The 23,860-nt window shown below is 40.5% G+C and overlaps 1 protein-coding gene across 3 annotated transcripts in view; it reads left to right on the top strand.

Annotated features, from left to right (window-relative positions):
* The first annotated feature begins 18,547 nt into the window (after window positions 1-18,547).
* The window catches only part of LOC142371315 (syntaxin-binding protein 4), a 123,160-nt gene continuing 117,847 nt past the window's right edge, over window positions 18,548-23,860 (top strand). For all 3 annotated transcript variants that reach the window (XM_075453964.1, XM_075453966.1, XM_075453963.1), the window contains exon 1: window positions 18,548-18,614. In XM_075453964.1, the coding sequence (XP_075310079.1) occupies window positions 18,550-18,614 (65 nt within the window). In that variant the 5' untranslated portion in view covers window positions 18,548-18,549. The remainder of the gene's footprint in view (window positions 18,615-23,860) is intronic.

The raw sequence follows: 23,860 nt of genomic DNA, 5'->3' as shown, positions 1-23,860 counted from the left end.
TAGAATAACTTGAATGTAGACCCAGCTTGTGTCAGCACAAAAAGACTTTTAGTCCCTTCCTGATTTGAAGCTTTGTGATGAGTGAAGTTTTTTTTTCTCCAAACAGTCATGTTTCCATCCCTTTGCAGGAATGAGGCAGTATCATTCAGTGCCAGCCATCTGTCATGACCTCTCAGCCATGGAAGTAAAGGCTGTTATCAGCTGGAAGGAGGACGTGATCACAATGTTGTCTGTTTGTGTGTGTTTCCATGTACCCTTGTCTTTTATGGGAAAACAGAAGTACAGTACTGGATTTAATAATTTTCCCAGGACTTCCCTGACACTTCCACTGAATTTCTCACTGCGGCAAATAACCTACAGGCGTCAAACAGAACAAATAAAAACTGTGAAACAGACAAAGATATTCACATGCAAACGGCTTGAGTGCCTACTGGATGTCCCACCTTCATGTAGCCAAGAGAACCATGTCATCTGCAAACAACAAAGATGCAATCAGAAGCCAACTAAACTGGAAATCCTCTAGCTTGTCTGCTCTTAAAGATACTGCCCATTCAGGCTTTGAGCAGAATCAATGACAAATGGTAGATCTGCTAGAGTCATCACGCACCGGAAATGAGTCTGACTTATTGCTGGCAATATTCCCAAAGCACTTCCCACAGGGTATTGCGAGGGACTCTCATGATCAGAGGTCTGTTTCACAAAGCAGGTTTAGTGAAAACTCTGAGTTTATTAACACTGAAATGAGGGAAACTCTTTGTTTTCCGTTTCACAAAGGGAGGTAACTCAAACCAGAGAAAGAGGGGTAACTTAAAGGTGATAGAGAAAGGTTGAATGGGGCATTAATCCTTGTTCTGTGATGTGATATGTAGCCCAAAAAAATTGGTTGGGTCTGTAATGGCTCAGAACCTCCCTAAAAGGCTCTCTGAAACAGCTGTTACTATGCTGGGTTTAGAATGCGTCTTTTTCCCTTATTGGCGTCGTTTCAGAGCTTATCTGGCAACCTCATTATGAAATGCAGGTAGGTGTTGGCGCTATTCGGTTGCCGTTGCTTGATTGGCTGCCCTTGCTCTCACTGAAAACAGAGCTATAGAGTAATACACTGACTGGAAAGAAAGCTCATCAGAATCAGAATTCGTTTTATTGCCATTGTTAGTGAACAGTGTTCACTAACTAGGAATTTGCTGCGGCATAAGGTGCAAACATGTAACATAGGATATAATAATAAAAAATAAAGAATAAAAATATATGAATATAAAATGTACAAGGTGTGTACAACAATACACAGTATCCAATATACAGAGCAACAACAGTGCAGCTTCATTAGTGCAATTTTAATGATGGTAAAGTGACTGGGGCAGGTTATGAGGTGATTATGAAGTGTTCATAAGTCCAACTGCAAGGGGGAAAAAACTGTTTTTGTGACGGGAGGTTCTGGTCCGAATGGACCGAAGCTTCCTGCCCGAGGGGAGTGGTGCAAATAGAGAAGGGTCAGCTGTGATCCGACTTGCTCGCCCCATAGTCCTGGAGACGTGCAGCCGATCACCTTCTCAGCGGAGCGCACAGCTCGCTGCAGTCTGCGTCTGTCCCTGTCGGAACTGACCATCTACTGAAGCCTGCTCGGAATCGTGCAAGGTTTGTGAAACTGTACTCCGTGAAATGCGCAGAGCAAAGGAAAAGTCGGCGGTTGTATGTACAGGGGATGCTGTTAAAAATAAATAAAAGCCGTTGATCGCGAACATTGCTTTCTGGGGGAAGAATATATAACGATCGTAGTCCGCTTTCACAGCCTTGGAAGGCACACCAGTTCCTGTTTCTCGCCGAAGGGGCGTCTGAAACGGGGTGGCTGTGGACTTGGGTGTGGGGGGGGCGATTGCTGAAAAAGTGACATCACTTTTTCACAAAAACGGATTGGGGGATATTCTGGGGGATATTCAAAAAAGGGTAGTACTTGAAACAGAGGTTCTGACACTTGCTGGCACTTCGTGTGTACTCCCCACAGCGGGGAGAACTAACACCAAAAATATGAAAAAGATGATTTTGATTCTCTATCCCCTTTAAGCTCTCGGTCAGTTACCGTAGTAATTCAATTCAATTCAATTCAATTCAATTCAATTCAATTTTCATTTTTTTTATTTATATAGCGCCAAATACAACAAATGTCATCTCAAGGCAGTAACAAACTCTATGAACCTAACCTGGTCGGGACCAGGTTTTACTCAATGAACCTCAAGTTTCTTTCTGTCTCCGCCCTCTTTCAGCCACATACGCCATTGGATTTCCTGATTTGTTATGGCGTAGCTTAGTTCTTCTAGTTCTAGAAGTCCAATAGGCACAGTAGGAGACGACTTTTTTCACCAACATGGCATGTCCTTTTGATAATGATCCCGTGGATGAAGGTGCAGCATTATTGCGCAGAGAAATAAATATTTGTCGGGAGATGGTTATCAGACCACGCATTAATGTTTTAGCATTTCCGGACAATTATCTTTTTGAGCGGCACCATTTCACGTCACAGTCCATCATATACATACACAACCTAATCTGTCCTTACATTTGCAACATTACCAACCATAGTCAACCTCTTCATCCCAGATGAGTGGTATGTTTCAGAATTCTTAAACTACTTTTTGGTAAAATCTTTGGAGTATTGCCGACTTTCAGTTACAAGGTCTGTTGTGGCGTGAGGGGGCTACACCAGGCAGATAGCACCATCAGAATCTGCTGGGACAAAAGAAAAAAAACATAAAAGACAAATAAATATTTGTATGAATATGCTCTAAAAATATATCTATAAGCCTATTACATTTTATAAAGGCACTTGTGTCTGGGGGGGTGGACTCAGAGGATGAACTCCCTCCAGGGATTCCCTCAGCCACTGGCCTTCCAATATTCCGGCTTAAGGCCAGCTCCTCTGCCTCCCTTAGAGGTGGCGGTGCTGGGCCACCACCCGTTTTATGGGCATCTGAGAAGACATTTATGTGTGTGAAAACAGCATTATGTTGGGGATAAAACAATTGCGCAGTGACATAGCCACTTAATATTTACTTTACAGTGTAAAACATGATCAAAATGAAGTACCTCAATGCCAAAGTGTCTTACCTGGCTGAACAATGTTTTTATATTCAATCTCAAACTGATGCCAAGTGCGCTTCTCCCACGCAGGATTGCACATAAATGAAATAAATGAATGGGCTACCATTCAAGCAGTTTCCCTGTAATATTATTGTGATTCCAAAGGACTACATTTAAACTTACACTTTTGTAGCTGCAGAGGTGTTCTTCAACTTCTTTCTAAAAACGTATTGAAACTCGCCGTATGAGCGCATTAAGATTTCCAATTCGAGGTTGGTGTGAAACGTAACCTTCCTCTTCTCCGTTGCCATGGTGACTCATCGAATCAGGTCTCCATTGATGCTGGCTTTTTATAGTTGTGGTGCACGCGCACCAAGGTGAACCTACTCAGAGCTGACTAAATTCACTCAAATCAGCGTTTCTGGAAACAAATACTCTGAGTTTTTTTTATCTCAGAGTAGATCAAGTCAGAGTTCAGGAATAGACTCAGAGTTTGTTGAACCTGCTTTGTGAAACCGACCCCATGTCTGGCTGTTGTTGTTTTTTGGTTTTTGGGTCCTAGCGGGGCTGGGCAGGTCTTCTGGAAGTCTTCGGCGGTGACTTGATTGTTCCTGCTACCACACCTGTTCCTCATCTACCCTCATCAGGAGACACTTAGAGGAGCTGCAGGAGCAACCAGTCTTCGCCAGATTGTTCTCACTTGATTCTGGTAATGCGGCCCACTCCAATGGCCTATTGTTAGTTTTTTTGTTTGTTTTTTTTTCTTCCCAGCGATAACCTTACCTGGGTTTGTTTCTTCCAGAATTCATCTATCTTGTCCACCCTCTGAGTTCAATTCAATTCAATTAATTTTTATTTATATAGCGCCAAATACAACAAATGTCATCTCAAGGCACTTAGATAGTAAGTCCAATTCAAGCCAATTAGAATTCAATTAATTAATAATAATCATAATTCATAAAATAATCCAATTCGTTCATATAGAGCCAATTCAAAAACAATTTCCTAGCTAAGAAAACCAACAGATTGCACTGAAAACTTTTTGTTTTTCGGTCCAATCTCCCGGCCTGAGCGTGCCTGAGGCGACTGTGGAGAGAAACGACTCCCTTTTAACAGGAAGAAACCTCTGGCAGAACCAGACTCAGGAAGGGTGGCCATCCGCCTCGACCAGCTAGGGTTTGAGAAGACAGAAAGGGGAGGAGGGGGGGTGGGGGCCGCGGCGGCACTGTAACACCATTCAAAGGATATCTGTTGGAACAGGGAAACACGAGTTAATGACCACAATAATATCACATATACATAAAGAGAGTAAAGTGAGGAAAGGTGTGACAGATGAGGCCCCCCAGCAGTCTGGGCCTATAGCAGCTTAACTATGGGATGTTTCAGGATCACCTGAGCCATCCCTAACTATAAGCTTTATCAAAAAGGAAAGTTTTAAGCCTGGTCTTAAAAGTGGAAAGGGTGTCTGCTTCCCGGACATTTACTGGCAGCTTATTCCACAAGAGAGGGGCCTGATAACTGAAGGCTCTGCCTCCCATTCTACTTTTAGAAACTCTGGGAACCTCAAGTAAACCTGCAGTTTGGGAACGAAGTGCTCTGTTAGGAAAATATCTTATAATGAGATCTTTAAGATATGATGGAGCTCGGTCATTAAGAGCTTTATATGTAAGGAGATGAATCTTAAATTCTATTCTGAATTTAACAGGGAGCCAATGAAGAGAAGCTAAAACTGGAGAAATATGATCTCTCCTGTTAGTTCTCGTCAAAACTCTGGCTGCAGCATTTTGGATCAACTGAAGGCTTTTCAGAGAATATGTGGGACAGCCCAATAATAAAGAATTACAGTAGTCCAATCTTGAAGTAACAAATGCATGAATTAGTTCAAGATGTTCCTGATTTTAACAATATTACGAAGGTGAAAGAAGGCAGTTCTAGAAACCTGTTTTATATGCGAGTCAAATGATAAATTCTGGTCAAAAATAACTCCAAGGTTCCTCACTGTAGAACTAGAAGCCAAGGAAATACAATCTAGAGTAACTATATAGCTAGACAATTTCTCCCTGAAACGCTCAGGTCCAAAGATAACGACTTCAGTTTTGTCTGAATTTAGAAGCAGACAGTTCTGAGTCATCCAGGTCTTTATGTCTTTAAGACATAAAGGAGTTCAAGCCTCATTTCACCTGTTCCGCCCTCCATGGTTGGATTCCCTGTCAGCCTGTGCCTTTAACCTGCATGCTCACCCCCGCAGCCAAGCAACACGGCCCGTACCCTCTCCTCCAGCTTGGAGCTCACATGGACAAAAGTAAGGACAAGCGTTTCCATTTTAAGCAACATCCCAGGAACCTGCAACAAACCTCTAACCATATCCCTCTTCCTGCAGCTTTCCCAGCACCCCTGTATTCAGCCTTAATCTTGCATACCCGCTGTCTGTAAATAAATCCTTTTACTTAAATCTCACCTATCTGCTATTGAGTCCTCGTGTTTTTCAGGCAGCTAGGGTCTAGCTGTGACAGGGTCATAAGCCTTCTCAAAGTCCAAATAACACAGGTCAGTACTCCCAGCATCCTTTAAAATCCCTGTGAGGGTCAAGCACTGGTCCAGTGTTTGATAACAGGATTAAAAACATATTGCTCTTCTCTCACATGTTTCTTTGGCACCCTGGGATAGATATTCCCAGATTAGCACAGAAACTTAGATCCGTTCCTCAGATGTAAAGATGAAGAACTGCAACAATTCTTTAAAGCTGTTTAATGAGTTTAAGTAATCAGCAACTAGTTTGATTATAGAAGGTCAAACATGGCAAATATGTGTTTTTCCTTTTGATGATTTAATTGGGGGGTGCACGGTGGTGTGGTGGTTAGCACCGTCGCCTCACAGCGAGAAGGTTCCAGCTTCAATTCCTGGCTAGGGCCTTTTCTGTGTGGAGTTTACATGTTCTCCCCATGTATGCGTGGGTTCTCTCCGGGTACTCCGGTCCACATTGGTAGGTTAATTGGTGTCTCTAAATTGTCCCTAGGAGTGTGTGTGTGTGGTTGTTCGTCTTGTTTGTCTCAATGTGGCCCTGTGATGGACTGGCAGCCTTTCCAGTGTACCCCGCCTCTTGCCCGATGACCGCTGGGATAAGCTCCAGCTCCCCCATGACCTGACCAACGGATTAAGCTGGTATAGAAAATGGATGGATAATTTGACTGAGTTATTAATTAATCAGCAAATGTTAGATGATAAAATAGTCATTCAAACTAAACAAATATTTGCTTTACGTTTTCTCTTCCTCTCTGATGCGATTCTTTTTAGTCAGAAGTGGATGTGAACTGAAGCTCTTTGGATTTGGATTTCCAGAAGATATTTCCAAGGCAGGTCAAAGAGTGACTCTGACCAGGCTGTATTTATCTCAGTGTCATCGGCAGATAATGGTGACTGTGGATACTGTGTCTCCCCGCCTGCTAAATACATCATCACTGCATTCTTTCACTTCTCCACTGATAGGAGGGTGAGAGTCAATGGATATGACGGCTCAATGAAGAGTACAATCCGGTTTAATCATTAACAAAACAACATGCCAAACCCTTCCAACAGACGAGCCGAGAGTTCAGAATGTAAACTTCATTTGCTGGTAGATATTGGGGGGGGGGGGGTAGTGATTCTGATGAACATGTTTACGCGTATGAAATGGCAGAGGGTATATTTATACCCATTGCTTTATATGTAGTGGTAAATAAAAATATCCATATTAGAACATGTACAATTTCCCAGAATATACAATTCTTGGTGTTACACATTCTTAAAATGCATACAGTTCACAAATATCACATTAAGTCCAGTGTTAGGAGACATAAGAAAGTATTTCCCAGAGCTCTGAGCAACATAGCAGGTTAATCAGTATGCATGGACTGTACAGATTGTAAGAACACTGTTTGAGGTTGTGGGTTAACTACATTCATTTACAGAGATACTAGTTGTTCAAAATGAGAAGAGGGAAGATTGCAGGCATTGATTCAAGTGCTGTACCATGAATGGAATGTGGCTTAACCTCTGAACTGGATCGGCAGCATTCTGATTGTGAGCACAGGCATGATTCAGTACATAGGCTGTTTAGGCTAATAAGAAGAGGGGCTCACTGCGAAACATCAGGGTAAAATTATGATGTATACATTTGCTGCTGGCAGAGAAATGAAGCCTGCACAATACCTGCACAACAGGTTTTCAACTGCCACAGTTTCCAGTGAAATCATCATGTAAATAAAAGCAAATTAACAGGGTGGAGACATTAGTACAAAAAGTGTATAAGCAGTCAGAGTTCTACAGTAAGAAAAATATAAGGACATCAAGTACTGCTGAGGCACTGTTTCATGTTGGAAGTATGGAGACATGTTGCAGAAGTACTTTATTTACAGGTAACAAAAGCTCAGAAAATGTTTTTTGCAAAACAGGCAGAAGAACTCTAGAAAGAAAATTAGAATAGGCAATATATGTATTGTGGGAGAAAAGGTATAAATAGAAGTAGCTGTAGAAGAACAGGTATAAATACAAGTGTAAGCATCAAAGAAGTGGCACTGAAGCACTGAAACAATGAAGTTGGAGTGTAAAATTAGGATCAATGTTGGCTATGACCTGTTACATCCAACAGTTAAAACTGGATCTCTTTCATATACTGTACAAAAAGCACAGTGCCTCTCCTGACTTAGTGTTATCTTTCTGGAATAGTTTTTACTTTTCCATTTGTATCATATTGATTCATTTAGTTTAGCATCTGACATGCCTAATCTTATGACAGAGCATTCAATTTTACAGTAAAGGCTAATAGGTTTAAACAATCACTATGTTTTCTTTAATATGTTCCCTGCAAAGATGCAGCTGATGTCCCACTCACTGTTTGTCATAAAAGCTGCTATAATCAGTTAGTCAATAGTTGCTTTAAAAAAATATTATATACTGCTTACTCAAGCAACAAAATCACAAAGTTCATCATTATGATGCCAAGTGTAAAACAATGGACACCTGTCAATGTCTGCCATCACCTCAATGTTTTATGTCTTGATGTTTGACACACTGCTGATTTGGCCACACATGTTTACGTGATGGAATGAGTGGATTGTGGGAGGCATTAGTCTGTCTACGCCCATGCAGTGTCTTGCCCATTTTATGTGAGAAACCACGAGTTCCTCGCTTATTCCACACAACATTTTACTAATTCGGCTCTGTTCTCCCTCACAATTAGATACAGCTAGGACTTGAAAAGACATGATTATGATAAGAAAAAAAATACAATTCAGGGTTGCACATTTTACTATTCCTTGGTCTCAGTCCCAAACAACCCTGGGAGATGTTGCTATCTCATAATCTTTCACCATCAGTAGTGACACAAACACGTGAGCATACATGGACAGTACAGCTGCCTTTAAAGAATGCTTTATGTGGACGGAACTCCTCTCCATAGCAACGCAGCTCGGTGATTGACAGACTGAAAATGTGAGCAGTTTGTGTTGTGGTGATACTATGCTGATGAGTGTGTGAAGGAATGACAAGGAGAAAATATCTGTGCCTTTGTTAGACCTATAAGCCACATTCCGCGAGGAGGTGTGACACTTACAGGTGTGTCTGGCTGTCAGCGAGTTTTACATAGTGAACTGGTGGAGTTTGATCCATTCCTGGAATGACAAGTTTGACACCCATTGGGCTTTAAACGCATAGTTTCAAAGGGTGGTACCATGCAGTGTTCGAGTGCTTGAGGTGTCTTGTGATATCAAGCTTCATGGATTGTCTAGAGGGCTTGTATTTCTATAAAAGGTGCTCAAGTTATACTATTTCGTCGAAATTCCCACATTCTAATACTAACTTTAACTTACTTAAAGGTTAGAGAGAAATATTTTTAAATCAAAGACATATCAAAGGCCTTACTTAACTGGTGGCATTTAGATTTAAGATATACAAGGAAAGCTGTGTGGATTTGAACACAGTCTGCACAACATATTTCGTTTTAGTTTGGTGCCATGAAATCAGAAAGAAACATGAAATAATACTAAATAAAAAAATAAGCTGTTGCATCTGCTGTGATGGATAAGTAAACCAGACAAAAAAGATACTTAAAGACAATATTTTTCCTGATGTGTGCGGATTGGAAGGAGACAACCTGAACTTGTTCAACATGAGAAAAAACTTTCAGAAGTTTTCTCCAGACCGATTTAATCCCTGTGCCCAACATAGAGAATTAAATATCGTCCCGTCAAAGCACAGAACATTTCTGCACTATAATGCCTTACTCCTCATAATTGTTGTGTGTCTTCGGTCACGCATTTGTCACACTGCCTCTCTGCTTTTATATTACCTCATCGTAGGTGAGGAGCTATGACAAAAGAAAATCTGTATTAACTGTTCAGTTTGAGGCACGTGTTTGATCTCAAAATCTAAGTGGAGAAAAATACTTAAAAATATCAGTGGAGTATAAAATTGGCCAAGATAAAATGTTTTTAAAGTTTATGGTGAATGCGTATACATTTTATTAAGAGACATACATGTACCCTTTGACCTTCCTTAATAAGCGGGTCTGTTAACATTGTTTTAAGTAAGTTTAAAAACATTTAACCAATTCTTATTTGAATAAATGAGAAAAAACCCAAACCTGCAACAAAATAATTCCATCAACTGTTAATCTGCTATAAAATATAACAATAAAATGATTCTGTAAATGTAGGTATGGGATTTTCATGATTTAATGCATTTTCTACACATCTCAAGGTGAGATAAGAAACATTTGCTTGAAAACTGGGTGAAGTGGGCTTTTAAAAAAGCAGTTTCTTTTAAATAATAGTTTTAACACAGGGTTGGGTGCAGGGTGTGTCCAGCTACAGCCTATCAATGACAGGAGTGTCCCACTTTTCAGGTTTTAAACAAACACCTTTCTACTGTGAGTTATGTGGTCTGTATCGACACACTGATCTATGCAGGCATTCCTCCATGTGCACACGGACATCGACAGAAACATTAAAACTATGCCCTGCCCTTTGCCTCTTGGAATTTTCAAAATAGGGTTGTAGCAACCAGGGAACTCCACCTTGTTTTTGCATCTGTGATCTGCTCAGTGACTCCAGCAACGGGGAATGCTAAATCCTCTGTGGAGCTGGAGCCTAACCCAGCTGAAACTGGATAAGACGCAGGGTACACACTGGGCAGAGTTCATCACAGGGCCACAAAGAGAAAAATAACAATGCACTCGCACACTCACTCCTTGGGTTAATCTAGAATCGCCAATTAACCTATCATGAATGCATGGGGAGAACATACTCCCATTTGGGAGTAAATAACCACCACACTGTGCAGCACATCACACAAAATACCAAAGGGAATGATAATGAGATGGCATGACTTTCTCATTTCATTTTTGGTATTGGTGCATGACATCCTTCCAGCCTCGGTTCCCATGTTAAATATTTAACTGCTTCACAACAACAGTTATTTTCTATAATTCAAGATAGAATAAAGAAAATAAATGTGACACATTTAAAAAAAAAAAAAAAACCCAACAACAACCATCAATTAAGCATGGAATCCATGCTTGCAAGACAGCCAAAATAAGGTTGGGATAGAGCCGGCATTGTTTTACATCACCCTTCCTTTTGACTAAACTTTTTAATCATTTGGGACCTGATCTTTACATTTATCTTTACATCAGCTAATCTTTACATATGATCATACACTGTAGATGTTCTTTGCAACTTTGCACTGACAAATGTGTTTTGGAACTGATAGCTGATCCTCTGATGGACTTATTAGGACATCTTCACCTGTCTCCAATTAATCTATTAAAAATAACATTTTTGAGAATGGTTAATTGTACAATTTATAAAGATTTATGAAATTTTTGCTTTTCTTCCTACTTTTTTTAAGTGTTGATGGCATCAAATTCTAGATCTAGCTATTTTTTTGTGAATAAGTGGTAAATGGACAATATTATTTATATAGTGCTTTTCTTGTCTAGTTGACCACTCAAAGCGCTCTTACAATACAAACCACATTCACACTCATACAGCACTTTGTAGTCTATACAGTGTAACAAGCTACCTGGTGCTTTTTCACACACATTCACAAAACGACGGCCACATTGGAGACAACTTGGGGTTCAGTGTCTTGTCCATGGACACTTTGACATGTGATCCGGTGAAGCCAGGGATCAAACCTACAACCTTCCAACACAGACAGACGACTGCTTTTCCTCCTAAGCTACAGCAGCCCTGTTGGAGAATGGCAGTGAAGACACTGAAAATATTTTCTTTGTCCAACAAATAACAGCTCAAACATTTTACTGATTTTTGTGGCATTTTAGAAAACTTCCCAACTTTTTTTGAAAGTACATTTTTTTTCCCCAATTGGGATCATTCATTTCAATTCAATTCAATGAAACTGTGTTGGCCAAAAAAGTTATAAGCCGGCAAAGTCCCAACAAAGCTCCTCTGACAGGAACGTGCTGCTCTTTGTGCTGAGACTGCTAAGCCTTACAGAGCCATCTCTGGACACATTTTGTGGCCAAATCAACACCCACACAGACACACACACACACACACACACACAATTGTACTGTTTACCCTCAAAATCCTAAATATAACCTTAAAGAAACATAATACAATCAATCAGTGTCTACATTTGAAACACTGTCTGTGTATTACCTCCAATCAAATATAGCTTTCTAATAATTTGCTAATATTTTTTCTTCATCGTTTTTTTTACATTCATTTTACCAGATGCCTGCTGATAAACATAAAAAGAGGTGGAGCGATACTCGCTACAGAGTTCTGACAATGTCCAGAAGAGGGAGCTACGTCACCATCTTCTTCCCTGCCTGAGGCGATGACAGTCTTTTCAAACTCTTTGCAGTTCACTGGACGAACAAAGATGAAGCCTCTTAAATTAGCATAGAGCACTAAAATCTTATAGATCTGATGATGCCCCAACATAAACATGTGGTGCCAAAAAAAGGTGCCATCATATACTGCAGTGCTCAACATATCCAAACACTATTTAGGCAAGGCAAGGCAGATTTATTTGTACAGCATAATTCAACAACAAGGTGATTCAAAGTGCTTTACAGATACATTAAAACAGGAAAAATAAAAAGCATGATTTAAATTTTAAACAAAAAATAAAGAAATAAGAACAATGGATAAAATCAGATAAAATCAGTCGTTAAAATGTGATTAAGTTTTGAAACTCAAGCTTCAGATTTGGAGCTTTATTCAAAGCTTTATGTGATGTTGCTCTTCTCTCTCTTGGTTAACCTCAGAGTGCAACAGTGGTATGGAACCACTGTGACCACAACAAGCCGATATGTTATGACAGCAGGATATACTCATCTCAATACCAGGTACGTACTTTAACCAAAAAAAACCCAACAACCCTGAAATGTATAATTTTTTCAGTTTTATACTCAAGTCATTAACTGCCAGTTTTTCCCCCTCTTAGTGCTCCGTTCTCTTTGTTCACTCACCTGATATTTTTCCACAGCCTCTCTGGCCGCAGAGCATCATGTTTCCATCTATTGTTGTTTCTTGATGCTCAGCTTTTATCTCTCCTCACTTGAACTGGTGGACACAGAACCTCTGCCTAGGGTTTTGTCCTCCTTATCAAAAAGGGAACATCAAATAATCCTTTGATTATCACTTGACACTTAACTAACTAAAAAGGGTAACTGATGTATTCATATTGCACTTTAGCCACAACAAGAACTACACAAAAAAGCACAATACCCAACCCGTTTGATTCTACACATAAGGCATGTCTTTGGATCACTTACTATTGGCATGTTAGACTAAATTAGCTAAGGAGAATCCTGAGCTACAATCATTTGAAAAAAAAATATTTGGAAGTTATATATATATATATATATATATTTAGAGAGAGAGAGAGAGATAGATATATGTATATATGTACAAATATCTACCTGGCTTTTTTCTTGATTCTTGAAGATATTTACGTTCTCATCCAAAATGCTTCTTCAGTTCTAAATGACATAATGGGGAGAATCAGCTGATAAACGGTAGAGAGACCATTCACACAGAAAAGCTGGTGGGTCGTTAAGGTCACATTTGTGTCACCTGACCAATGTGTGGCTCCTTTAGATCATTCTCACATGTGAGCTGTTTACCAGCCTGAACAGGCATGTTTTGGTCGTGATATCCAGTGTGTGAATGGTTGTGAAACTGCAGAGGGAGGAGTATCAAGGCTGTGTTGTGGGTGCTGGGAAGGAGATACCTGAGAGCATCCTCTCTGTTCAAATATGTTTTTTTCAGTTTAACGTAAATGGCTTCCTTGACTCCTCTCTCAAAACATCTGTCTTATCTGTCCAGAATGTGTACATTAATGTCCTCAAAAGAGTGTTGTTTCCCCTTTAGATATGGGTGAACTGCTGAGTCTTGACCTGAAGAGCTGGATGTCCTGTGTTGTTTCATTGCTGTTTAGTCCAGGGCCGTTTCTAGCTTTGTGGGGGCCCTAAGCAAGATGCCGTTTGGGGGCCCCTAGTCTGTCAAACTACAATGAAGAGATTCCTAACACTTTAACACAAGCAAGTTAAACTATTAGTAAAAAACTATAACACAAAGAAAACAACAATCAATAAATAAAACATAATTTGAGTGTTTTTCCAAAATATTAAACATTGTAATGTACAACGTCCCTTTAAAGCGTGTACCCAATTACAAAGTTTTCACTTTTAAGAGGTTTCTGCATTCATTTACACATTGTACTAGTTAAAGTAGTAAAACTAAGAAAAATTATCCACTGCCACAATATTCTAAAATAATCAACATGGTGCCTAAAATTTACATATCACTTTTAAATTATTAACTGTAGCACACTTCTAATTAGAGGCCGATAAAATACACAGCAAATTTAGTAAATGAATCCTAAGGAATGCTAAAATAATGTTAAGTGTCAAATATCTGAGAGACAACTTCCACTGAACAATGATGTCAGGACGGATAAAGATGCGAGGCGTGGATAATAGGACACAAAAAAGGCTGATTTATTTTCATTAAACAAAGGTCAACACGAAACTAAATACTGAGGGAGTGATAGGCGAGTGAGTGCAGCTGAGGGGAAAAACACAGGTGGCGTGAATGAAGGTGATGGCAGGGCAACAGAAACTGGAAAACGTGGCGAAACTAAATACTGGACTTGAACTAGAAAACTAAGGCATGAGAATAAACTAAAGCATGGCAAAACTAAGAACTAAATAGGAACTAAAAACCAAGGCTTGAGATAAACTTAAAACATGACAAAACGAAAAACTAAAAAAGAACTTTCCATACAGGACCTTGTTTTGGCCGATCAGAAAACCAAAAATGCAGTGAAATGGCCCTGTTCTGCATTTTCACAAATCGGAAAAAGGTTTCACAAATCCCAGACAATGTTTTGATAAATCTATAGCCTCTTTAGAATAATTATATCCAGATTTGAGCAGTCTAACTATTGTAGTTTCCATACAGGACCTACTTTAGGGTGATCAGAATCCAAAAAAGCAGTAAAATGGCCCTGTTCTGCATTGTCACAAATCAGAAAAAGGTTTCACAAATCCCAGACAAGGTTTTAATGAATCTATAGCCTCTTTAGAATAATTCCATCCAGAATTGAGCAGTGTAACTATTGTAGTTTCCATACAGGACCTAGTTTTGGCCGATCAAAATGCAAAATATGCAGTGAAATGGCCCTTTATGCCCATCCCTTTAATTCGTTAAAGGTTGGCGAATCGGATGCCATCTTCAGCGTCGAGACAGACTGTTCATTCACATGTGACATATTCATTAAGCAAAGACTAAAGCTGGGTTTATAACAGTGGTGTCACTAGGCCTATTTTAGGGGGGCTTCAGCCCCCCTAAATAATTTTATGTTCATTCATGAATTTTTTTTTTTTTTTTTTTTTTTTTACAAAAAATGCCGACAAATTCAATATAATGTGGCCAGAATATGAGTTTAAATAAATAATCATACAACCAGTCATTATTAACTTAAATACGATCATAAATCTTAGTGAAAGGTAGAGAGTCAGGGTCAGTGCGTCGTTATCCAATCCATTCCACTTGTTCATAGAGCACGCCCACATCACTGAAATCCAGTCCACGTTTTCCCTGCAACCTAGGTTGCACTTGTCTCGGCACCGGGAGCGGAGCACACAGAACCAAAAAATGGATATAGGAAATTTTTTCAAGAGAGTAAGTATTCATCACTGCTGTTATTGACAATAAGTTAGCTCCAGCCCCCCAGCTAACAACAGAAAGTCCCATGTAATTAATGAACGAAATGCTCCCTGTTTGACAAATAAAAACCGGGCTTGCAAAGAGCCCCCTGTACAGGAGACAGCGTGTGTTGTGTGCTGAAGAAGATCTCTGTGCATGTCTTACCTTAGTTGTTTTGCAGTCAAAAGTTACATTTCAGCTCTAAAAGAACGCTGCTACATAGCTAACTAGTTAATCTGAAATGCACTGTGAAGGTCCTGGTTGTTTATAGAGTTAGCTGTGCAGTCTTTTATTTTTTTTTTTTACCATATACTATCTTTGGGGTGATTTCCTTCTGGAGCATCAGCTCCAGCATCAGATACACACAGTGAAACAGGATCTGGACTCATTCACATATGATATCTTCAGTGGATAATAATAGTAATAATAACGATACATTATGGTAATAATAATCACTCCACCACCTCTATTGACCTGTAGGAGTCAGGGCAGAGGAGCAAAGAGAGTGAGTGGGGAGAAACCTCTACTGGAAAGGTGAGTCTAAAGGATTTCACAGGATAGAGTCATTTGTGATGCAGACAGTGTTGGAATTTTATGGAACTTGATATGAATATGAAACATTTCAGTCCAGGTGCACCATATAAGACTTATTTAAAGCAATACTATGTAACATTTCTACCTTAAAATAACAGCTTGAAAAAAATTGTGCGGCTAGAATGAGTTTTAATATTACGATTGGCCTGTCTCCTATGCCCTTAGGGCGTCTGAGTTGGAATAACTGCGCTATGTAACTTTGCTGGACCGGCCCGGGAGCTGAGCGGAAGTACTTTGAATTGCTTTCTGGCACACCTACCGCAAAAACAAATTGACCCCTCTCACGCTCCCAGGTATAAGGCTAAGCTAGCGCAACATTGTCAGTACAATCATCGTTTACTGATGAAGCAAGGAAGAGAAAGAGATTTACGACAGTGTCTTAACCGTACATTACCTCCAAGCCTGTAGGGGGAGCTCCATAATGGGCTTTTTGAGAAGTTACATAGTATTGCTTTAACTTGAGCTTTTATTTAGGAGAGTAATGATTGGAAAGTGGAGATAGCCAAGAGAAAGATATATACTGCCAATTGTAGCCATGTTATTTTAAAATGGTGTACTTAGTGAGAACACAGTGCTTTTTTTTTGCATTGTTTTGTATAATACATGAATAAGTAGCATTAAATACGGCACTGTAACTATGTGGATTTTTTCTTTTTGTTGTTGTTGTTAATGCTGTAAACATACAGTACTTCCTGTGTTTGTTGTCGTACTGTACTAAAGATGTTGTTAGCTGTTTGTGAAATTAAACGTTTGCTCACATCCTGTGCATCTCCTAGGGGCTTAGCCCCCCCTGTCCTTAAAACCTAGTGACGCCCCTGGTTTATAACGAACAGATCCTAGCCAGCTACATAACATTTATCCGCAGGACAAATAAGCACACAAAACGTTCCATCTTCAGCTATCCAGCCCACATCACCCAACACATGCCTTACCTTTATCCTCAGACCATTTTTTCTTCCTCCGTTTTCTTTTTCTTCCATTTTCCCGCACCATAACTTCCTTTTGATGCCATTACATCGTTTGTCTTGTTTACTTTTCTGGCTAACTGGAATGATTGACATTTATCCATCATCCGTCATACCTGTCGGCGGCCCGCTACGCCACTCAATGTGTGACAGTGCTGCCCAACAAATATGACCTAATAATGTCACAAAAACACCAGCCAGTTCATCTTTGCAGCTTATTTCATTTATGTCCTACGTTTATTTTTTAAGAATTTAAGGGATGTAATAAATACACGAGATAGCTAAATACAGGACATTTTATTTCTCCTCAGATGAGTCAGAACATGCAGCTTTGGGGCTCCCTAAGCATTCGCCTAGTTCGCCCTGGTCTGCACTCCTAGCTGCAACTTATTGCATTTCCAAGCAGAACACTGAAATGATCCATCTAATAAACTACTGTCTGTCCAAATTTCAATTTACGTTCACCTGCTGACTAGTGTGTGCCAGTCTTCAACCTGATAGGATAATGATACAGGCTGCTCTGGAACACAGAGGATTTTAGCTGCATATCCAGGATCTGTGGACTTTGTAGGCGATATCAGACACACCAAAGCAGTTTCTGTACTTATTTTGAGATATTCACCAAGTAACTGAACCTTAGCAGGAAAATAATATCAGATAATACAGATATCAGATCTATATTCAGCTCAGGGGCAAGGCTAGGGTATTTTTAGTGGTTTAAAATATTATATTATGCAAAAACACATTTTTTTTTGCTCAAGGAATGCATTATTTTAGTGACCATTTTATTTATTTTCTAGCATTTGTTTTTCTTTGAACTCTTTACTCCCAAAATAAATGTTGAGTTATCTTCAATATTTGTCTCAGGCTCTCTGTTATCCCCGTCAAGCCACAGTCTTTTGAAATGAAGAGGTCAAAATTGAATGTTGTAGGGGAAAACACTACTCAAAGCAAAACTAATACGGCTCCAAAATTTATAAATGTACTAGTTCGCCTCAATTAGTGAGAAATAATGTGCCTCTGTGAGCACTGGGGGCTGGGCACCCCTAAAGACCAGATCCTAAAATCGCCCCTGCTTCAGTTTAAACCATTTGTGTTGCAATTCATTTTAATTATATTCCATCATAGAATTGTGTTTGTTTGGCTAAAGATTCATCTATCACAAACCGACTGAGACTGTAAACCAGACAAAACTTCCGTCGGTAGCGTCATTCGGTCAAATGAGGTGAGAGACTTGCACAAGACATGTCAAATCTAATCTGCTTTGTGCAGCTATCCGACGACTTTCCCAAATTATGCAACATCTTTGATATAGCCCACATGAGTCGACCTCACGGTGCACATGTGTCTCCACAGTACAGAGGCGGGGTCTTCCTGCTGCATGACAGTCTCAGTGACATTCGGTGCGGCTGTCAAATAAAGTTCAGGTCAGTCAGCTGGAAAAAAATCCCCCACGTGTTGGTCAGATTAGAAGAGCGCGCCCCGTTAGAGAACACAAGCGTTCGTCTGATTTGAAGGGGGGGAAATGTCTGCTGACACATCCACGCTCGCACAGCAGCAGGCACGCGACTCGGTCTCCGAGCTCAAAGCGCGAGGAAGGCTGATAAGCGGGTGAAGAAGTGATGCCTCTCTAGGACGGGCGGCTCTGCTTCCTACTGGACCTGTAGCAGCGCGAGGGGGCATATCACTTTGATAACATGTCTCTGCTGAAACAGCGCGGGAGAGAGCTCGAGCGCTTCGACGGACTGTCGCTTATTTACTGGTACGTGGAGAAGTGGTCAACTCGGGTTAAACTGCGACGCGTGCGGGTTGTTCTGCGAGAGAGAAGCTAATAAACTAAATTATATTGATTTATTATTATTATTTATATTTATATATTAGCTCTCTGGTTACCCAAAGAGCCATATGATGCGGTACATGCTCCAACCAAAGCCTTAAATGCACAGAATTCAAAAGTCGGTTATATTTAGAAATGAAATAGAACTTGTTTGCCTGGCGTGTCGGCACCACGCTTTGTGTCACTTTCTGCGTTTTTGATATTTAAAATAACATTTAATAATGATTGGTAATAATGTGTATGTGGACTATGTAGGCTAATGGGTCGGTGGTGCTTGAGGTGAAGTTTTAAAACTGCATTGATATAACTGTAAGAGTTTGTTGCTATTCTCTTTTAGTTTAACTTAGAATGCTATTATTGTTTTACTGGAAAACAATACAGCACAAAATGAAAGGGAATTAAAGGATATTCCAGTCAAAACAGATCTTAATTACTAATTACTGTAAAACTGTACAGATAAAAGAAAATCATAACCAACACTAACAATAGCAGACAAAGATATGTGAGGTTCAGTAATTTAGAGTAGGATTAAGGCTTTTAAATATGGGATTCAGCAGTCATTTGAAGCAACATGGGGGGGGGGGGGGGGGCTCTATAAGGACATTTATTTTTGTCTTGCATACTGGGTTAACATACTGACAATGTTCATAGCCAATTTTAAGTAAACAATCTATTATGAGGGTTAATCTGACCACTGAGGGAAACAGCACCAGAGTTTTCCCCATTGAAATGAGGTAAATAAGATTAAATGTGGGTGATGGTGGCTGAAGGGCAGATTGGAGAGTTTATTTGGTGCTTGTATTTTGTCCTGAGGGGAGGAGTCAGTCAGCTAAATGTAGGTGCTGAGTGGACGGTTGAGGCTGGGTCAGTCAGGAGTGCTTAAAGGCAAGCTGAAGGGAGGTGACAGCATTGCTGGGTGACCCCTTCTCTGGATGACACTCATCTTTTTCTGGCGTTCTCTCCAGCAACAAACCAAATCACCACTAAAGTTACCCTCATGATTCTCTCCTCCCAGAAGTTACCCGAGCTCTGGGACTACTTTCTGATTTATGTCTCAGGAGCCCTTGAGTTTAATCCTGACTGCAAAGACATAGACCTGGGACTTTTTCCTCTCAGGATGAATCCCACCTTTAAAACAAGGTAGGTGTTGCACAGGGAGCATTTACACATATGCTTAGATATGCTCAGGGAAAAAAAAAATCTCTTTAAGTTGCTCTTTGAAGAGAATTCAGTTGGTCTGGCTTGACTGAAATTTGTCTGTGGAGTCAAAATAATATTAAACTTGCCTTTTTAAGGATTTATATGATCATAATGTAAAGCATCACAGGGTTAAGTTGAGAGATACATGCATCAGGTGTGCACGGATGCCTTTTAGTGTTTAAAAAAATTGCAAACTGTGTGAGGCTGCGCAAAATATTTACGGTAAAGAAAGGGACGAGGTGGGGTGGAAATTATTTACGGTCCTTTCGGTTTACGTGTGTAATGGTTTATGGCGTCGTGGACCATTTGTAACGGTTTTATCATAGTTATTGTCATAGTTTGTATGTCCTTGCATACATTGGCTTTCATGCACTTGCACATATATCACTAAAACCAGTCTATGGTTCATAGTCAAGTAAAAAAACGTATACTTATAAATGACTTATGAATTATCTATGCTGTGCTGAGCTTCTTGCACTGAACCCATACACATGTGTGCTCTGCCTGCTATAGAATGGCATGTTGTCACATTTTTTGGGGGGGATAGAATCAGTCTTTGGGGAAAAACAATCATATTAATAAAAAAAAAAGAAGAATTGCATTAAAATTTGTGGTCATGTTCACTCTGACTTACTTCAAATACAGCGTGAGCGCCTGATGATTTTGCTGATGTTATCATGCAGCAGAAGTGAAATATCCATGTGTCATGAAATTCCTGCACAGCTCATGCTGCACTGAACCTGTATGTCAAATTCAAACAGTCACTGTGGTTAAAGATGCCTAACTTTCATATATTTTGAGGAAACAAAATTCTAGAACTTTCACATTACCCTTGTATTACTCAGCAAAATTTGCAATACATATGGTACAATACAAACACAAAACACCTTCATCTGAACTGCTGTTTCTGCTCTACTGTATCATAACAAATCCCCATCATCACATGCTGCCTCCAGCAGAGTTCTACCAGTCTACAAATGGTCCAATCTAGCTACATAAGTCAAGGTGTTCATGATCAGCTTATGTACTTTTCTTTTGAATTGATGTAAAAATCCTAAATGTCCCGTTATCTGGTTCTGGCTGATGGAATTTCTTCCATCCCACTTATGAACAGCCCCTTTGTTCAAATATTACTATGTCTGAACAACAGTTTAAAGATAGCAGGATGACGATGAAATTCTGATCTTATTTGAGGAAAATGGCTGAGCATCAGTGGCTGTATTTTAGCACTGCAACAGATCAGATGTGAGTGTGGAAGGAGAGGAGAAGGAAGTGAATGATAAGTATAGTTAGTGGTTAGTTTGTTATGATAGGAGGTAATCTTGGGAAAGCCGGAGCTTCTTGAAAGTAGAGCGGGGTGCCCCCCTCCTTGGTAGCACTTGGTAGGTCATTCCATCAACGGGTGACCATGGATGAGAATAGTCTGGAGTGCTGTACTCGTGGGGTAACACAGGTCTGTATGAGAGTGTTGAGGTAGGGGAGAGCAGACCAGGAAATTCCTTTGTGGGCTAGCATTAGGGATTTGAATTGGATGCGAGCAGCTGCAGGTAGCCAGTGTACCTCAATAAACAGGGGGTTAGTGTCCTTTTTCGGGAGATAAAAAACCAGATGCGCCACCACATTCTGGAACATTTGTAAAGTTTTCATACTTTGACAGTTTTTAAGTTTTTATGTCCTGATTTGGAGAGACAGTCCATGTAGCAAATTGCCACCAGCTGGAAAATACAGGTTGTTAAGATATTCAAATAGATGCCGCATTTCTGAGCAAAAAGATTCTAATTAATTAACTAATTCCTACAAGGACATTATATTCATGCAGTGTGAATAAAGAAATAATTGTCATTAGTCATAAACTGTAAATGTGAAGAACTCTTGCTGTGAGCAGGAATGACCTCCTTTACCGTTCTTTCTCGAAGCTTCAGGGGTGGTTATGGCTTAGCTGGTAGAAAAGTGGTTTTCTGAACGAAGGCAATCCCTAATAACCTGACTCACGTCATCTGGCTGCGTTAACCAACTACACGCGGGGGCGTTCCCTTTCCTCACACAACCATCTGAGGAGCCTGGGAGTCATATGTGTTTCGTCCGATTAGAAAATAATCAGAGCCAATCATTAATCGCTGGGTGGGACTTTGGATGAATGGGCAGCATTATGGCCGCGTTATGGCCACCCATTCATGCTCCAGAGGGCGGGAGTCAGGTAAGCTCTGAGCTACGTCACGGGTTGAGTCATTGGGAGTGGCTGAAGTGGCGTGTCAGTCAAGATGACGGACAGATTCTTCATCCAATCACATGCCCCATTTGAAATCATGTCGGTTGTGGGCTCGTCCCAGATGGTATGCGAATACCACAGGGCGGGAGTCAGGTAAAATCCCTAATGCATCCATTTATTGAATTGTTCTTGAGAAAGACACTAAATCCCACATTGTCCCCTTTATGTTCACTGGTGCGTGATTGTACAGAAGAAGGGCTGTATACTGTATATCGAGTGCACACACACACACACACACACACACACACACACACACAAAATATATAATCACAATGCAGTGTTTGCACACTGTTGTTGTACTTTAAAGGACTTATGAAACGAATTTTAATTTTACAGTTTTTGCTGCTGATTCTAAAGGTTCCAAGCCTTGCGATTAAAATGAGATATTGTCTGGATAATAATTTATCCGGGAAGTCATGTTAAAACGGGCTCAAAAGGAGCCACATTTTGTCTTTTTGTGCGAATTCATTTTTTTTATGCGTGACGTCATAGGGTTGACAGAAGTTCTGGTAGTCTAACTGTAATGGCGGCATCTATGGCTAAGACATCAAAGCACGGTGGAAAATATTGTGTTGCTGGAGGGCCAAATGGTGTTAGTTGCAAAAATAGCAGCTTCACTGAAGGCATCTCTCTGCACATGTTTCCCAAACTAAAAAATACTGGAACTGAGGCTGACAAGGAGAAGGCAAAGACAAGAGCACGGTGGATCGCATCACTGCCTGCTGCCGCCTGCCGATAGCTGCACCTGTTACGGTGTTTGCTGCTCGGAAGCACGGGACTGCTCGCTCTGCTCTTCGGTCTACACACATATCCAGCTAGAATTTGGCGACGTTGTGAGTGGCTGGCCGTCTACCTCTGCTACCTTTTTTTGTGTTTTGTCATGTTTTTATCGTTTTCATCACTACTGATGCATGATCGCCTGAGTCTCTTGAAAATCAGAGATTCTGTGGACATAATATTGATCACGTCAACGATCAGACAAAGCCACCGCCAAACAAATGTTTTGGCGTCTGTACCCTCTTACCTATGGCATCTACCTGGTCGGTTGCCACGCAGCAGCCGTCGCAGAAGACGTGGAAAGAGAGGTGGAGTAATATGCCGGGTGAAAGCCCACCTGGCTTTGCCCTCCACCAACAACGCTCGCCATCTGCTGTCTGGTCTCTCCGGTGATTGCGCCGGCTACGACATCCGAGGCTCCGTGGATCAGTCCTACCGATGGCTGCTGTCAGTCGTGCCGAGGCCGGGTGCCCATCTCCCTGCCGCCGACCCGTGAGGATCCGCACTGGGGGCCGCGCACTGGAGGATCTCCGACCCGTTAATCCACGCCATTGTTTATTAAGCTTACATTAAAACCATGTTATTATCACATACGTTTTTTTTAAGTGGCTGGATTTCAAAGTGCCACTTCGTTAGGTTTCAACGTGTCAAAGACAGCGCAGCAGAATGCCATATCTGCGAAACCGGCATGTTCAAATCTTTTCCAGTTTACCACAGCAAACATACACTATTGTGTCATTTGATTGATAGCATCTTAATAATAATCAGCGTGTAGTAGGAGCGATGGCTGTTTTGTGCCCGCCGATCCTGTGCCGAAAATGGTAACTTTCTTTCATTTCCATTATCCATACGGGAGGTGCAGAGAGCCTCTACAATATAGATACTAAATCGATTTGTATGGATTAAATTCAACGAAAGTTTTTCC

Source organism: Odontesthes bonariensis, chromosome 21, assembly GCF_027942865.1.
Source record: "Odontesthes bonariensis isolate fOdoBon6 chromosome 21, fOdoBon6.hap1, whole genome shotgun sequence".
Taxonomy (NCBI): domain Eukaryota; kingdom Metazoa; phylum Chordata; class Actinopteri; order Atheriniformes; family Atherinopsidae; genus Odontesthes; species Odontesthes bonariensis.
Note: the sequence above shows the minus strand (reverse complement) of the source record. Positions and strands in the feature narration are given on the sequence as shown.